The 18353-nt window shown below is 41.9% G+C and overlaps 1 protein-coding gene across 6 annotated transcripts in view; it reads right to left on the bottom strand.

Annotated features, from left to right (window-relative positions):
• Window positions 1-62: 62 nt before the first annotated feature.
• Window positions 63-18353, bottom strand: part of LOC109535502 (CREB-binding protein) — a 20941-nt gene continuing 2650 nt past the window's right edge. Inside the window, exons 2-23 of one of the 6 annotated variants that reach the window (XM_019901412.2) lie at window positions 17193-17285; window positions 16528-16724; window positions 16367-16484; window positions 16232-16306; window positions 15976-16154; window positions 15749-15920; window positions 15452-15691; window positions 13269-15386; window positions 12916-13205; window positions 12699-12856; window positions 12532-12642; window positions 11700-12477; window positions 11486-11644; window positions 11190-11426; window positions 10698-11069; window positions 10421-10612; window positions 10139-10364; window positions 9834-10073; window positions 9422-9774; window positions 1912-2120; window positions 1471-1851; window positions 63-1299 (exon numbers count right to left, since the gene is read on the bottom strand). In XM_019901412.2, coding sequence (XP_019756971.2) covers window positions 1065-1299; window positions 1471-1851; window positions 1912-2120; window positions 9422-9774; window positions 9834-10073; window positions 10139-10364; window positions 10421-10612; window positions 10698-11069; window positions 11190-11426; window positions 11486-11644; window positions 11700-12477; window positions 12532-12642; window positions 12699-12856; window positions 12916-13205; window positions 13269-15386; window positions 15452-15691; window positions 15749-15920; window positions 15976-16154; window positions 16232-16306; window positions 16367-16484; window positions 16528-16724; window positions 17193-17285 — 7133 coding nt within the window. In that variant the 3' untranslated portion in view covers window positions 63-1064. The remainder of the gene's footprint in view (window positions 1300-1470; window positions 1852-1911; window positions 2121-9421; window positions 9775-9833; window positions 10074-10138; window positions 10365-10420; window positions 10613-10697; window positions 11070-11189; window positions 11427-11485; window positions 11645-11699; window positions 12478-12531; window positions 12643-12698; window positions 12857-12915; window positions 13206-13268; window positions 15387-15451; window positions 15692-15748; window positions 15921-15975; window positions 16155-16231; window positions 16307-16366; window positions 16485-16527; window positions 16725-17192; window positions 17286-18353) is intronic. The other 5 variants (XM_019901413.2, XM_019901416.2, XM_019901415.2 and 2 more) reach the window with 5 other exon arrangements.

Raw genomic sequence — 18353 nt, 5'->3', positions numbered from 1 at the left:
CCCCTACGAATTCTCCCCGGCACGGCATCATGAGATGCGACACCCTCTTAATAAAAGTAGGATTTTCAAATATTTTTTATTCATTTTATATAATACTTAACACTAAATTTATGCTAATCTATATGTTCAAGTAATAAATTAGGAGGGAGTGTTGAATAAGTTTTTCTCTTGCTTTAATCTTTATTGCACTGGCATGGGTAAGATTGTCAGGAGCCAGCACGCGCAAACACACACACACCCCACAAGGTTGTGGAATGTAACACATGAAAAACAGACGATATATAAATTATAAATATAATATATAAAAACAAACAGGGGGATATCCCGCACAAGGATAACGACCGCCATCACATTAGCAACCAGCACGAGTCTGGCACTTATAAATCTATGATTCTATACAGGCGATGCTAAAAGTTTCACAATCGTAAAAAACGACCAAACCAAAAAAAGTTGCGTAGCGGTGCCTCAGATAGGCGGGGGGGGAACAATCCATAATAAAACACAGCCTCGCAAAGCCCAAAATACTTTACGGTATTTCCTCAATCACTTAAGTTAATATTCACTAAAATATTCACAGTATGATACAATTCTTATATAACATATATACAAAATGTAAACTTTTATATACACGTAAGTAATTTACTTATAGGTATATACAATAGCTGCTCAAAGCATATCACTTGACTTTATGTCTCCCGAGTTTCAACTCTGAGAACGAAAGAAAAAATGAAAGAACAACTCATGAGGCTTTCATGACCTCGCCAACAATGTCCCGAAAAAAGCTCACTGCTTAACAGCGAGCTGCCGAACGTAACAATCGATGCATCGGAACTTACGAACCACTCAATCAAGTGCCGACCCAATATCAACAATTCGAAGCATTGTTCTTACATTTTTCTAGATCCTTTGTTCCCACTTCGGTCCCGTCGTTGGGGAACAGCCCGGGTATTTTGAGGCCGCTTTGCACGCGCCTTTTTAATTTTATCTTTTTATTCCTGACGGTTTCCAAACCGTCATTCGTCAGCAACCTTTCTACACGAGGAGGCTAAAAGGGTTCGACACCACTAGAGCTGTTCAACGAACTTGCTCAGCTGATCCTGAGGAGTCATCGCTGGCATATCGTCTTGGTTTGAAGCGCCCGCTGGACTCTGATGCGGATGCAGAGCTGAATGGTTTTGCCCCAACAGCAATTCTGTTGAAGCGAGATCATGGGGCGAGGGCTGAGGACCTCGCGGACTTGCAACTGTCTGGTTGCGCGGAGACGGTGACGGTCTCGACGAAGGACTCGGCTGCGGACTTCTGGAAAACGAGCTAGTGCAATTTTGCGTTCGATCCTTTCGCTCACAACATCTTGATGGTACACAACTCGAACTAAATTGCCCCTAGCGGTAAATATGGTGCCCACCGCCCCAACCCTAACTGAAGCACCAACTCACCCAGTTGAATAGGTACTACTTATGGAAGAAATACCTTATAGGTGGAGGACTCCGGACGGTTTGCATCAGTTGCTGTTGGACCGAGGAGATTCCCTGACCCTGAGGAGGGCCCATCATCCCTTGCGGTGACGGAACTGGTGGAGGAGTCGGCTTCAAACCCTGCATCGGAGGGTACTGCTGCTCATTGAAGGCATTGTTATAGCCCATGTGTGGTTGTCGAATACCAGGCAACCTTTGCTGGTAGGCCCCGGGCTGCTGAAAGTTCGCTTGTTGTTGTTGTTGCTGCTGCTGCTGCTGCTGTTGTTGTTGTTGTTGTTGTTGTTGTTGCTGCTGCTGCTGCTGTTGTTGCTGTTGGGCCGCGGCTTGCTGTTGTTGCTGCTGCCTTTGCAATGCCAAAATCTGCTGATGCTTGTACCTAAAATAGTTTATTTCTTGATGTTTGCTTATTCAATGCTTGTCTGGACGTTTTTCTTACCATTGCTGCTGCTGAGTCAAAGGCTGATTAGGACCTCCTGGCACTTGGTTGATTCCAGGTTGCCCAGGATTTAACAAACCTCCTTGAATTGCCATACGAGCGGGATGCTGTTGTTGTTGAGCAGCAGCGTTTTGTTGCGTCAGAATGTGTTGCAGTTGTTGAGGAGGATTACCTCCGCTGGCTTGCAATTGTTGCGTCTGTTGAACATGCTGAAACAATAAAATCACTAACAGACATTTTTATTTAAATAAAATGTAGAGTTAAATAAGCAATATTTAACGCTGTGCAGTTCTAAAAAAAACTCAAACAAGTTACTATAAAAATCAATGAATATATTAATTTAATTACCCTTCTATTTTGTTTTCAATTGCTAATCAAATAATGTGAGACAATTTCACGGCACCCGCAAAAGCGGCGACTTTTATAGCGCGACAAACTGTCGCTGAAAATGGAACTAATGATTTTAAATAGTCAGTCCCTTACACGAGCGACTTTTTGTAGCCGCTTCTAGCGTCTGCGAGCGATAGTCGCCGAGGATGGAAGCTGTTCCATTCTCAAGGTCTAAGAGCCGTTTCAGAAGGGCCACTCTGCAGCGCTTCTGTGGCGTTAGTGGTTGACTTCAACCGAGAAGCGCGTCGAAACGAAGCGCCACTGATAGCGATACATTGGTTCAAATGCTGGCGTTCACACGAGCCACTTCAGTCTGCTTCAGGTTAACGTGCGCTTCTTAGCAGTGCCACTGAGAAGCGCTGCAGAGTGACCCGTGTGAAATGGCTCAAAAAGACGCTAGCGATTGTGGCCTGGATCGAACTCAAGCAGGGTTCTCAAGAGTCCGGAATGCGAAAACCCTTCCGACCAATCAAAAGTTTGCCGGATGGGTTAACTCCGCCCATTCGCATGACTCACTGCCATGTTGCCGCTTTGCACATATTTGGATTTTAACCGCCTGGCCTTGCTCGATTAGTTACGCCTAACCTCAGAAAAGTCGTTTACTTTTTTTAGTTTGTGGCGAACTCTATCCGCCACTTCTCAACTAGCAGCTCCAACCGAAATGCCAGCTATATCTCACCGCATAACATCTGTGGCGTTTCGATTCAAATAGAACTTCCAACCTATGTTCCGTAACCGGCGTCTAAGGCAGGGCCTACCTAAGCCTTACTGACGAGTCCAATAGGTAGGCCCGGGACGAAACACATGGTGCTTCAACGCGCGCCATATTGGTGACCCCGACGTGATCTGAAGCCGCAGGAAGACAGGGCCGCAACATGGATCGCCTTTCTCGTTCTGCCCCGATACGACCGACTCACTGGTACACTTCGGCAACATTGGCCCGTCCATTCTCGCTCACCTTGCTCTCACCTGCTCACTTCAGTCAAAAATAATTTCTTCCAACGCTTTCAGCCCTCGCTCATATATCTCTCTCTCTCTCTCTCGTCATCACACAACTCCATCAACGTTGTCACTAGGAGGGGAGTCCTGTGGCGAACTCTATCCGCCACTTCTCAACTAGCAGCTCCAACCGAAACGCCCGCTATATCTCACCGCATAACAGCTGTGGCGTTTCGATTCAAATAGAACTTCCAACCTATGTTCCGCAACCGGCGTCTAAGGCAGGGCCTACCTAAGCCTTACTGACGAGTCCAATAGGTAGGCCCGGGACGAAACGCATGGTGCTTCAACGCGCGCCATAAGTTAATTGTTTGTGGTTAATGTTTGTTTGTGTTTAAGATGCAATCTTATAGCAGAAATCTGCCCGCAGCAGATATTTTTTTTCTTAACCGTCCACACAAGTCCTGGCTGATTGCGCTTGCGCGTCTCACTGCCATGTCGCCGCTATGCACATAAAATTGTTATGCTGCATATTTTTCTGATTTTTCACAGGCATGGATATAATTAAAGTGAAGGTCATAGACAAAATTTAAATATATCTGTTCATTATTTTAGGAAGCAGAAAACAATAAAAAACAAACAAGATCCATGACTATTAAATCTCCAAGGACCCAAATCTTTACTGCGGGAACTAATTGTATAAGACACTAACGATGAAATTTGCATCAGTTTCAGCAACAGCCACTGAACTAAAAACGTGCTAGAATCCACAAGCCGTGTTTTTCTGAGGTTATAATTTCGTTCGCAATGAAAGTATTTAACCGACAATGAGACGCGCAAGCGCAATTAGCCAGGACTGGTGTGGACGGTTAAGAAAAAAATATCTGCGCGGCGTGCGGAAGAATGTTTAAAACTAGGTTACCTCCAGTGAAAGGTTATGTTCAGCGGCGTCTATTCGACCGTCTTTCATTTTGATGTCTTCGTTTCCTTCTTTTTAGAACGTACAAAGACAAAAGCAGATTTAACTTTTGGTTTCAAACGTTCATTTCATGCGCCTCAAAATACTGGCAAGAAAAAATGTAGAAAAAGAGTTGAATCGTGTCTCGCTTCCCGAAAGATATGCCCACACTGTCGGTGGAAGATGGAAAAATAATCCGGATACATGCAAACTGCGTGAATTTTTCCGCGCATAGTAATGGTAGTAGTAGGCTGCGCATGCACTTTCCGCACAGCATTCCGGACTCATGAGAACCAAGCTTCAGATGAATTTGTTTACTTAATTTGGCTTGTACCGAAACGGCATGGTGGCACTTTTCACGAGATACAAGTAGGTATTCGATACTTTTGATTTCGATACCGAGTACTTTGGTAATTGAATCGTTCTTTCGAAACAAATACTTGGTATCGAATCGAATCGAATCGTCAAAATCGTGTATACACTATACAAATTCCGTTGAGGAACTTGAGATGGATAAAATGTTCTAAATTAGAAAACATGTTGGAGGGAAAAAGTTTGGTTGATGCTATTACGGCTAGTATAACATACCCCAAAAGCACTTTAGAAGAAGCATTTTTACAAGTTTCGGCCAATAAAGAAAAATTTTAGTACTTTAGAAAATATTTTTAGTACTTTTTCTTTATTGAATATAATAGATATATCTATTTTGGAGAGAGGTTCAAAATACAACAAAATAGTGCAGGCTTTAGCGTTGTTTGTCTGCAATTATTTGCGGCCTTCCAACATTGTGGAATCCATACCTGGTGCAGCTTATTTAAAAAAGATGACCCAAGAAAAATGTGAAGCTTGTGTAGCTATAGCTAAAGCTAAATTATCAATGATTGACAATATTTGTCTCAGATTGGAAATTTGGACAGAAACAATAAACGCGCGAGGTTTGCATGCATATGCTCTATCTAGCTACTCGTACGCTCAATGAAATATTTGCCCAGTTTGGCTCACACAATAAATCACATTGTTGAAGATGCTTTTAAATGACCAAACGTGAAAACAGGTACAGTGAAAGCTCTACTTGCGGACAGCTCTAATAAGCGGACATCTCTCTTAACCGGACATTTTTCTTGGAACCGAATTTCGTCATATGGTTTTCAACGTAAAACACTTTCTTATAAGCGGACATTCTATTAAACGGACGCGGACATGATATTATGATCATACGGAGTTGAAAAGCTCTTACAAGCKGACACGAACCTGTAAAACGCGGTCTATGAATAAAACCATTATCATAAATAGGCGATTTTCAATCGGGAAATTCTTTCACATATTCCGTAATTCCCCGTTTAAGATGTTTTGACTTGACTTACTTTATTCATCGAGGATAGTGCCATTAAGTTTCGAGCACATTTAGAGAGTGTTTGTGAACATGGCTCCGAAAATGAAAATGCTTTCCTTAAAAGAAAAAATGTAAATATTAAATGCTTTAGATAAAGAAACAGTGTCCGTTCGAGAACTAGCAAGGCGATTTAAGATCGGAAAAACTTAAGCGGCAGAAATAACAAAAAAAAAGAAGATATTAGAACAAAATCGCAGTGTGGTGACAATGTCGGGCAAAAGAGGAGTTTCTTAAAAAGTGATGGTCTTGACATAGATAAAAAGAGTTTAGACATGGATACTGGATGTTGCTTGGCTACAAGCCGGAGGACGTTTTTAACGCAGATGAGACCGGACCTTTCTTTCGTGCATTATCAGACAAAACTTTAACATTAAAATCTGAGAAATGGACCGGCGGTAAGTTCTCTAAAGAAAGACTCACCATTTTGTTTTGCGAATCGATGGCTGGTGAAAAGGAGGATTTATTAGTCATAGAAAAATCAGCTCGCCCTCGCCCTTTGAAAAATATTGCCATCCAAGATTTGCCAACAATTTGGAAATCAAACAAGAAACCGTAGATTGACTCAAGATATTATGTCAGAATGATTGTTTCAGTTCGATAGAGAAATGGGGATTTAGAAAAGAAGAGTGTTCTTATTTCTAGATAGATCTAAAAAAAGTCAAAGTTATATTTTTGCCCCTAAACACCACTTCTATATGTCAGCACTGGACCAAAGCATCATTAAAAACTTCAAATTTTATAATAGAGATCTTATTCTAAAACATGTATTAATTTAAATTAACCCTTCCAAGTCTGTGTCTGAGGTGCCCATTAATGTAATAGAGGCTTCATATTTCATAAAGACCGCATGGAATAAAGTAAATTCTGCAACAGTCAAGAATTGCTTTATAAAAGCTGGATTCAAGAAGATAGAAGGAGAAATTCCACAAGATTCTAATCCAGAAGATGAGCTGCCTTTGTCATTATTAGCTGGAACAACGCGTCATGCTAAATCCTTAGGTTCAAGTGATGAACAAGCACAAGGATTTGTAAACATGGATCATATGGTGCAGACTGAAGAGGAAACGTTTCATCCTGATACCACCGCCCTTTCCAAAACTGAACTTTCCATGAGTAATGATGATGACGAATCAGAAGAAACGTTGACAATTGTATCCGATGCGTCACTTATAAAATCGTATGATGATGCCTTAAATGCAATTCCCCTTTTAAAAATATTTTCAACCGATGATTTTATTGCGTTTCAACATATTAAATGAAGCTTGAAACCCATTTTCAGCATTGGATTATTCCACAAAGATTTCAAAAAACGCGCCAAACTAGTATTTTAGAATATGTTAATAAACCGGCACAATAAGTTTCTATATTTCTATGTTGAAAAATGTTATAAAACATATACATATAGACAATAAAAAAGCTGAAAATAAATATTTCTTTTTAATTAAATACATATCTCTATTATGCGGACACCTCCCATAACCGGACATTTTTTGTGGAACCGTGACTGTCCGCTTATCGGAGCTTTCACTGTATATCTAAGGTTTGTGAAATTGTTCATTTAATAAAAACGGTGCGTATTAATGGTTATAAACAGTCAGTTTTAAAACTTATCGCCGATGTCAAAACAAGATGGAACTGAATAATATATTTGAAAAATGACCCATTGGAAAACATGCAAACGGTATTTCCCAACTTTTATTTCTGTTTATTTCTTAAAGCTGGTGCTGCTATACCGCACAATAGAAATAGTCCATGTCCCCAAAATATTTGCAGCAACCGATTTTTTTGGAAAACCATCAGAAAATAATATTTTATTGTTTACTTTATGGCAATAAATGCATTAAAATATATTCCATGAATTTTATTACAATCCCTCCATTAAACGGCTTTTTTACAGTTAAAATTCACGGTAATAGTGAATTTCGGTCTTGACAAACTCATCAAAAATGAATACTTAGGCCCGTTTGCACCGTTGAAAATAAGCTTGGATTGGCCATTAAGCTCAGCTTTAAAATAAAATTAGTTTGCACCACATTATAAACCAGGCTTACAGCATTCAAAGTTCGTCTTACATTAAGCCGTCAACTCTGGTGGCTTGTGGTGTAAGCCGTAAATTCTAACCTTCGTTTATCGTCCTCATACATGTGAGGATAGTTGACAAAATTGAAAATTCCGATAACAAACAAAAAACAAAAACAATGGATATCGAAACTTGTTTTGATATATTTGAAGACGATCTAGATATCTTTGAGATAATCGAATTTGGATTTCCAAAGACGATATATAACAGAAATAATCCATTGGGGGACTTGGAGAAACTAACTTTTTTTAAATATTTGGGTTCTACAAAACCACCACAAATATAAATGAATTGGATTATTTAATTGATATTGGTCAATTGCAAAATGAAACCATAAATAACCTTCAAAATCACCGCAACACTACACTACAATTCATTAATTATTTCCAAATTTTGCGTCAAACTTTTAGTCTATCAGTACAAAATACCTATATAAAATTATTTAATAAAAAATTGTTAAAAAACAGATGTATTTAAAATATGGACGTTGGGTTGGAAAACCAAGATTCCTAATGTCCGTATGCACCGACAGACTTTAATCACGATTAAGCCTTAAACCGGTTTAAAAATCGTAAACGGTATGCACCGTCGACTGTTTTGACCTTAAACGCGTTTAACTTTAATCCGCCCACGTCCGAGGATTAAGTTCTTAAACTAGTTTAAGATAAAGATGAGGTTTTGTTTTCGTCCTAGCAAATTCTAGTCGGTTCGGGTGTTAACCACCTGGAAAATGGAGTTGGAAGAATAAATGATCTTAGACGATGATATTGATGTTTTAGAAATAATTGATTATGGTTTTCCAAGGAGACAATTACTCCGGACGCTCTAGTCTCTAAAGCAGGAACTGGGTGCCCTGGAATTGAAATTAATTTCTCCTTTTTTCCTCAATCAATAGATTGGTACGGTGCAAGCCTGCCGTTTCGGTACAAGCCAAATTAAGTAAACAACTTCATCTTGCGCTACCACAATTTTGTCGCCCGTCTGCTTGATCCCGTTCAGTCGTTTGAGTTCGATCCAGGCTACAATCGCTAGCGTCTTTTAGAGTCTTTTCGCACGGGTCACTCTGCAGCGCTTCTCAGTGGCGCTGCTAATAGGCGCACGTAAACATTGTATCAACCACTCTGCAGCGCTTCTCGGTGGCACTGCTGAGAAGCGCACCTTAACCTGAAGCAGACTGAAGGGGCTCGTGTGAACGCCAGCATTTGAACCAATGTATCGCTATCAGTGGCGCTTCTCGGCGGTAGTCAACCACTGAACGCCACAGAAGCGCTGCTAAATTGGTAGTCCGGCCTTGGTCGCGCCCGTGTGAATAGCTCCATGTAAAACAATGTACCTTCAAAACGAGCTTCCCAGCAGCGCCACTGAGAAGCGCTACAGAGTGGCCCGTGTGAAAGACTCTTAGACGCTGCGTCTAAACTTGAGAATGAAACAGGTTCCATTCTCCGCGACTGTCGCTAGCAGACGCCAGTAGCGGCTACAAAAAGTCACACGTGTGCGGGACTGTATTTAAAATGAGTTCCATTTTTAGGGTCAAAACTGTCGCGCTACAAAAGTCGCCCGTCTGCGGGTGACCTGACTGTCGCTCGCAGACGCTAGTATGTAACGGCTACAAAAATGCGCTCGTGTGCGGGATTGTATTTAAAATGATTTCCATTTTTAGCGTCAAAACTTTCGCGCTACAAAAGTCCAAAAACCAATGTTTCATCAAACAACCTTTTTCAAGTAGTATACCAACAAAATATCTACTGACCTGGCGCTGCTTAATAAAAGCAGCCATCAACTGAGGATTGGCCTTAAGAATTGACAAAATCTGCTGCTGTTGTTCTGGGCTTTGAGGAGACTTTAGCGTCTGCATCAGTTGCTGCAGCGCTAATTTCTGATTCATGCCCCCAGCAGCGTTGCCCATTGGTCCCCCTGCCACGTTTCCAGCCATCTGAACGCCCGGCCGGAGTTGATTAATCGCTTGCCCAGTACCGACTTGGCCTGTAGCAGCCATCGGTGCCGCACCAGGATTCATCGGTTGACCGCCGGGCTGTCGGATGCCAGGTCCTATTGCGCCTGGATATCGTTGCTGCCACTGATCCATTGGTAAAAGATTTCCACCTGAAAATAGATTTGCAAGTTGATCGTAAAGTATACGTATGTAAAACACCAGCATGTACCTTGATTACCACCAAGATGAGTTGGCATTCCTCTGATTGAAGGAGGAGGCATATTTTGTCCAGATCCTTGTCCCGGAACACCCTTTCCGTATCCTACATGTGGTGCCTGTTGTCTAGCAGCCTCTTCCTGAACCTGTTTGACGACTTGCAGCACGTTAGCAGGAGGTGGTTGGGTACCTGGCTTTAGGCCGATACCTGATTGATGCGAAGACGGCATCCCCATGGTGGAATTAGGCAATCCTAAATGTTCACAGGATATTCTGTTAGTAAAAAAACCATTTCATTAGTAAAATATTAAACACTACCTGAACTGATTCCTCCAACAGGACTCACAGCACCTGGCACAACTTGTTGCCCAACTGCTCCAACTTGAAGATTGCTTGAATTAGTACCCTGCATCACATTGGACGAAGATGCAGTTCTCGTCATTACAGCCATCCTACGGCGCAGCAATTGCGCCTGTTGCAACCTTTGTTGTAATTGTTGCTGTTTAAGCCTGTGTTTAATGTTTGGACAGAATGGCACCGGGCACTAGAAGTAAATGTACAGATAAGACCCAGAAAAGAGGTACAATGGTTGCTCCTTACCTTATTCTCAGGACAGCTCTTTGCATGATAGCAACATAAAGCAATAAGTTGTTTGCAGATAGGGCAACCTCCATTCGTCTTTCTTTTGCATGCTTTTGTATGGTTTACGACACGGCTCATCTTCTTGCAACTCGGCAAGCGACAGTTGGCATCCCTGCATTGGCAAGCGTGAACCAAGGACTGTATGCATCTCTGAAAATGTGCATGATGAGAAATTATTCACGAATTCACAGCATCTGCATTCAGAGACTGAATCAAATCCTGGTTACTAACTGACCTGAATAGACAATTTCCTAGCTTCCTGAGGATTAGTCTTATTGTTATCACTTGGAGAGCTGGCATCATCCAACAGGCCTAACTTCTCCATGCGATGTTGATGCCCGACCTTTTCGTAACACTTGATACACAGATCAAAGTCCTCGCACAACGTACAATGGTACCTAGTCTCTACGTGCGCCTTACACTCGTTGCAAGTATATACGAATTTATCTTGGCCTTGATTATGTAGTTCATAGAGCATAGACATGGTGCTGTATTTTGCGCGTCTTAGCGAAGAAAATTCATAATGCTTTTCCCGAGCAAGAGTCAGAAAAGCATCACGACCATCCATCAAATCGCAACTGATAAATGAATCGGGATCTTGAATAGGCTAAAAGTATAGTTCATATTGCTAAGTATGGTTTTGAAAAATCTATCAGTAAATGCAAAAACAGTTGAATATGTTCTGCCTCTGAAAGACACATCTGAAAAACAAAAATATTAAGCTTACCTTCAAACTAGCTGCCGATTGAACAGAATGCAGTCTAATAACAAAGAATACATCTTTATGCTTTTCCATAGTGGAGAATATTTTTGCAGACAGATCATTGCCTGTTTGCGGAGTATTTGATTTTTTATTATTGCTTTTTCTTTGGTTTGCTTTGGATTTCGTGCTTTTCTTTGCCTTCTTTTGGCCTTTCTTTTTACCGTCGGGTCCAACTTCACTTTCCTCCATAGACGAGAATATCTAACATAAAGAAATACAGTTATTTCAAATTATAAAAACAGTAGTGATCAGACACTCACTGCTGCTTCGGCGGCTTCGGCTTGTTTTCGCTTTTCCTCTTCCTCCTGGTCAAGCTCCTTGATACTTTCTTCGAGAACGTTGGGCCAGAAGTCTCCCTCGAAATAAGGAAGGTCAGCTGCCGATCTCAAGTTGTCCTCCATGGCTTGCTTAAGAATGTCCTGTGAATCGTGGATTTATATACAATGTTACATAGTTTGTAAAATAAAACGTTACCTTATAGTCAAGAATAATTCGCTCGATGATGCCTTTGTCCAGCATCTTTTTGTACCAGTCTTGCAATCTCTTAGGTTTAGGAATTTTTTGATCTGGAGGATGGCAGTGAAAAATGTAATCATCACCTTCGCTGGGCGGGCAAGCCCAAATGTGCGCCATTGTGTAACCCAACTGTTTCACGTAATCTAAATAGCCCAGTAGAATTTCGTGGTACACTGCAGTCCTGAACTGTTTTGGCTTAAAAAAGTGCACCGAGTCCAAATACGCAATATAAACTCGACGCGTATTCGGCGATGGACATTCACTTCCGTATTCTTGAACGTGCATGCCAAAGAAACACACATCGACCCCGTCAATTTCTTCAAAGGCAAACAGGGCTTTCGCTCGATATGGAAATTTCGAAGACAACTCCCCACTTTCTACGAACTTGCTTCGCATACCGGGCTTCACTTCTACCATTTTTTCACTGCTGGACACCACGCGAATGTGGACTTCGCCAGCGCCAGCTTCCTTCTTCTTGAGGAACATGTTTACGCGGCTCTCAATGTACATGCCCAAATTAGTAACTGGCAACCGTTTGGCGTTGAATTTATTATCTCTTCGGTTTTGGTTCTTTACTTTGAAGCACTCCTCACAAGTGAAGCCTTGCGACCATATAGCTTCGTGATGAAGCACGCAAATCCGATGCAATTTTCGTCCACAGTCTGTGCAATTCACAAATTCCTCCATCTCTAGATGATCGTTTTTCATCTCCATAAATTGGTCCTTCTTTATTGCACTAAAACACAACATTCAATAACGGTTACGACATTTTCACGAGCAAGTAACTTACGTTTGTGCCTGTGTGGGATCGTCTCCTAACGTCACAGTATCGCCCTGTATATCATTGAAGCACTTTTGACAAAATGTGTACCTGTCTGAACCAAGGCCATAAGCTTTCAGACTGCAATACAATTGGTAATCAGTAAACGAAATGCATCAGTTGCGCTTGAATCTTACTTATTCTGGTAACTGTAGTATTTTGCGTCTCGTGGAATTGTGCACAACTGCTTCCCGTAGCAGCACAGTACTTGCGGATTGAATGTGTATTTCCGTCCACAACAATAACCCATTGACTGCATGACAGGGTCGATTTCCATCTCAAACACTTCCGACAGCTAAAACACGGCGTACTAGTAGAAATTTGTCCGAAACGGATCGAATAAAGATGGCTTACCTTTGTACAGTATCTGTACACACGGTTAGTCTTTCTGTTGTATAGCCAGGCATTGTCAAACATCAGCCAGACATCGTCCACATACTCCCAGGGATCTTGGTATTGCCCAATATCCAGTTTCCGCTTAATGGTCGACAAATCCATAGGCCTCTTTACGATGTCAAAGTAATCGGGAATGCCCAATGTTTGTGGATCTACTGGCTGTCTAAAAGGTATACTTTCCGGATCCTGCCTGTATAGCTTTTCTAAAGTTGGCATGAGTTTCTGTCGCAATTCATCAGGTTTAAAAACTAAAAAAAAAAACGCAAATACTGTATGCTAGAATAACTTCAAAGTATGCGTGCAAAATATACCTTTTGTTCTCTTGCCACCCTCTGAGCTAGACGCACCAGCACCACCATCCAAAGGTTTAACATCAGCAGCGGTTTCAGACGTCTGCCCACCCACTTCTATGGGATCCTCTTTAACAGTAACATCTTCTTGCATGGATTCCATCTTGATGTCCGTTTTCATTTCAGATTTGATGTCATTACTCATGTTCTTTCCGCCAGAGCTGGATTCGTATTGCGAGTCGTGTTGCGAACCATCGTCCATTTCTTGCTTAATTTCCATCGGTTCAGACTTTATTTGATCTAATTTGCCTTTGTTGCCTTCGGAGGCTGGCGGTGAGTCGTCGTTATTCTCCGAAGCAGCCAATAAGGCTGCCATTTGCGAGGACAAAGAAGACTGTCTGGAGGAATTCTGCGCCGCCCTCTCCGCACTAGTCATGCCCTTCCCATGGCCCGCTGATGTATTAGGCGATGCTTGTATTGGCGTTGCTGGAGCGGTAGGCGAAGTGCCCCTAGACGAATTTACTGATTTCGGACCTGGTGTAGTTGTCAATATTGGATGGGGAGTCGTTACGTTCTCATTTACCAACATTCTTCCGGTACCATTCTGTTGAATAGACTTTGAACTGCTTTGGGAAGGAGTCTGAGCATGGGAGGCTTGTTGCTTGCCAAAACTAGACGGCGATGGCGGCACCCTGCTGTTCTTTAACAAGTCAAACTGATTTTGCTGAGTACCAGCAGGAGATACTTGAGGTAAACTAATTGGTCCATTAGAAGTAAACTGGTTGGGTGTAGACGTCGTACTACCGGTCGAAAGTGGATTACCAAATGGAGACAGACCCGGATTGGAAGTGGTTGGACTGGGTCCTGGCAAACCCACAACGTTGGGTTGAGACTGTTGCTGCTGCTGCTGCTGTTGAGGTAGTGTTGGTCCAGCTTGGGAAGGGTTCTGTTGAACGTTAAAAACCATCTGGTTTCCAGTCAGATTTCCAAGAGCGGCCTGCAATGAATTAGGCGACCCTGGCCGATGAGGTTGCTGCTGCTGAACCAGCGGTCGCACTACTTGCAGATTGGGTCTGATGGGTCCTCCCTGAGGTTGTTGCTGCTGTTGCTGCTGTTGTAGTTGTAATTGCTGTTCTTTTCGCTTTTGCCTTTTCTCCTCCAATTCTTTCTGTATCTTATAGATTTTTTCCGCCAACAAGTGATAGTATTCAGACCGAGAATTGGCCATTTCGTACATGTCGCCTTCAACTTTTCGTGCATATGCAACTAGATTATGCATGCGTCGATCGAGTAGCGCCTGAGGATCCGGTGTTGGAAATATTGCTTGCACCAACTTATGCACTAAGTGGTTGCGCAAATCAGCTGTAACCGACTGGTGCCACTCTTTGGTCCCTGTTACAGGAGAAGCCGTAACTTGTGATGGCTGCAGTCCGCCTGGTAATTGACTAAGTATGCCTTGATTCGCAGCTTCAGCCCCACTTGCTAGACCTATCATAACACTGTTCACATTCTGCTGAAACGTGCTGGTCTGCTGATTTAAGCCTTGACTCTGTCCAAGTACATTCGATGACGGATCACTGCTCAGAGGTAAACTAACGTTGGGAGCCAAACTGACATTAGGCGCCCCCCCTTGTGGCCCAGGCGGACCAGACCTAAGAATTCCTGACGGACCTCTATTGGCCATGGCAGAATTGGGATTCACTGGCAACCGAAGAGGTGGCCGGGTTGCCGAAGAATTTGCCATCAAAGCTCCTGAATTTTCAAAATTCCGCCTTAATTGCGCTTCAGATGTGTTTACACCAGGTGGTTGTGTAGGAGTTTGCTGTGCATTTGCAGCAGTGGCAGCATGATTCCTATTTTTGTCGGCTTGCTTCAATGGCAAACAAACTGGACAATCCTGTCTAATGCAATTTTTCCAGTGACTTATAATTTGCCTGCTCGAACTACAGTGCGCTACCGAACAACTTCTTCCGGCGTTACACGTAGTCATGTGATTAAGTACGTTTTTCATCGTTCTGCAGTGTGGCAATGTGCACGTCCAGGCATCACCATTGGCTTGTGCTGATTCTCGTCGCTGACATTTGTGAGCATGCAATAACAAAACCAACTGTTGTTGAATCAGTTTGCGTTTCTCCGGATCTAAAAATCAAAATATTTTCGTAAGTAGTCATACTTTTCCAATCTTTCAGTAAATGAAAATTTACCTGTAGAGGGTGGCGGAGCAGGTTGACCGGGCTGATTTTGGGTTGCTTGCTGAGGGCCCGGTTGTGAAACACTCGGTGCTCCAGATTGTGGCTGGGCAGGTGACGGTGCCGGTGGTTGCGTTTGCACAATACTGCCGTCTCCTCCCATTGGTCCGCCCATGGAACCCACGGTGCCAGACGGGGGTGCTCCAAATCTAGGACCTGTGACTGAAAGCTTTTGTTGAGGCGTTACCACTCCGACTGTGTGAAAAGAGTTTTGTTTAATCAACCGTAATTGTTATCGCAACGCGATCTTACCTGGAGGGCCGCCTTGATTCAAGTTTGAGTTTGGATACGGATAGGGTGTGTTTCCAGGCATACCCTGCTGGTTTATGATGATGTTAAGGTTGCGAGGCCCACTAATGTGAAGACCATGCGGTGTTCTTTGCACATGGGTCAACCGATTTAACATAGGTCCATTCTGTAATCCCTGTGAAACAAATCTTGATTACGAACAAGAACTCTGACTTGCGGAGGCTTCGTACCTGTGACACATTATGTCCTCCCGGATGATGAGGCTGTCCTATCATGTTGGGTGCGGAAGGTAGTTGAGGCTTGTTTGCAGCCCCGCTACTGACAACCAAGCCTCCGCCACCCATTCCTCCAATAGAACTCATGTTGCTGTTGGTCATAATCATGCTGCCGCCAGCTGTGTTATTCAGTCCTAGAATAAGCGAATTAGTTTCAGTAAATACAGAGAGCACATAAATCGAGTGTGTCCTTTCAGTTTGTATATTATACCTTGGATATATTTAGTACCTTGGATTGAACTCATCACTTGTGGACTACTTCCATTATTTGCAACCGATTGCAGACCTGAAGCATTAGATATACGAGATGGTAAAGTACCAAGGTTAATCTGATCAACTACCCCACCTTTTGCCACCGATATATTAGGAGGCGATTGCAAATTGGGACTCTTGTTTCCCAGTTGTCCACTAGCCAATATGGCACTATTAACCAATCCTTTGGCACTCTGAAAGCGAATCATTGACTGGATCAATGTAATCGTAACGGCCACTGGGGACTAAGTTTACCTGTTGCAACAAATGACTGAGCTGGATTTGCCGCATATTGCTGGCATCCGCGTTCTCGATGCCATTCTGCATGCCACCTGGTCCAGGACCTTGAGCCGGTGGCTTCTGATTGCTCATATGATCAGGAAGCCATGAGGTGGACGATATCAGCTCATCAGGGAGATCGTTTTCCAAATCCAGCATGTTAGCAAGAACATCTAAGAAAATTAGCCTTGTTAAAAATTGGTTTGGTAGAAGTTCGTAGCTGTGGCCCACCACCTTAAGTTTAACTGTACAAACACTCGATGTCAAAAAACTATAGGAATCTTAAACTAGTTATGCATGTAGTGAGCATGATTTTACTGGTTTACAACTACTCTTCTGGCTTGTGTTCAATTAACTAATATATACTATACTCATACTATCCACTACTAAAGCAAAAATATAATATTCACAGAGTATGACGACATCGTACATGCAGTATTAAAAAGCACACTCAAAAAAATAGAAGCAACTGAAACAGAATAACGTACCTACAGTATTAATTGAATTGGAAATGCTTCAATTAAAAGCCATATTAGGTAGTATATAAAATAAGTATGAAAGAACTATAGTTGTCTCAGATTTTTTTTGGGTTAGTACTTTTTACTAACGATTATAATAATATTAAGGCGATAAATATTTACTTTGATTTTGGCCAAAATTCCACTGGGTCCTAGGATTGAACACACCACCACCTTGAGTAGAGTCTGTGGATCCCAACCCATAGTTGTTGTAAGCTAGTTAAGTACAGGTATAAGATGTCAAAGAAGGCTTTTAACTAGCAGAATTGTTTTGCATCTAGACCTTTTCCAGGTCTACTTACAAAACTTTGTAACAGCAAATTAAAAGAAAAAATCATAGAATATATGTTACATTAAAACTATGTAGCAAGTACAATAACACGTGATTCTACTTGATTCATATGAAACATCAACAAATAGCTCCATAATAATGGACAACTCCTATACCACACACATGCTGTATGCATTATGTCACATTTTGGGCACACATTAATTCGACACTCTATGTACATCATCGTCATATAGTAATTCATATGGAAGATTTACTAAAGGAAGTTACTTTGAAGATATGTATTGTTGAGTGCTGATAATGGTTCTAACAATATGTTGCGACTAGATTTTCCATAGCTGAAACGTTTTCTCGTACTTTCACTTACCAACACCTCTCAATATTGCTCCTGTTCATTGAAAAAATGACATAACAAAAATAGTCGAAATCGCAAGAAGATGAGCGAGTCAGCCTGAACTTTTACGGTAACAGCTATGAGCTGACAAAATTCAACAGGTACAAGTCATATATTGTACCTATTCTAGTTGCTTTGAACATTGGGTTTTCTTTTCTGAATCAGATCCACATTGGGCATATCTTAACGATATACAGGGTTGCTCATTAGTGCGTCAAAGTGCGATATCTCAGTAAATATGAACTTTACAAGAAAATACGTCCTACGAAAGTTTTTCATGTTTAAAAGGTCCACATTTTAAAATTACTTTCCAATATACGGGGTGTATCATAAACGTGTGGTAGTTACCAACTTTGGTTTTTTAAATGGAACCGCCCCTTTTTTCATTCATTTTCAGATTTGTCGTCAAAATTTAAGTTAAGTTTGTGTCAAACGTTTTACCTGAAAAATTTACGATTTCCGAGTTATTCGTAAAAATGTGAAAGTTTTGACAGCTACTGGGTTCCACAGAAATCGATGCTGTACACTACCCGCTGCGAATTTTGGAAAACAGTTTTCAGCGATTCTAACAGAACATCATGATCTACGCGTAGATATGTTT

Source organism: Dendroctonus ponderosae, unplaced genomic scaffold, assembly GCF_020466585.1.
Source record: "Dendroctonus ponderosae isolate FM_Combo_2020 unplaced genomic scaffold, Dpon_F_20191213v2 Dpon_F_20191213_1, whole genome shotgun sequence".
In the NCBI taxonomy this organism is placed as follows: Eukaryota; Metazoa; Arthropoda; class Insecta; order Coleoptera; family Curculionidae; genus Dendroctonus; species Dendroctonus ponderosae.
This window is presented reverse-complemented; position numbering and strand designations above follow the sequence as displayed.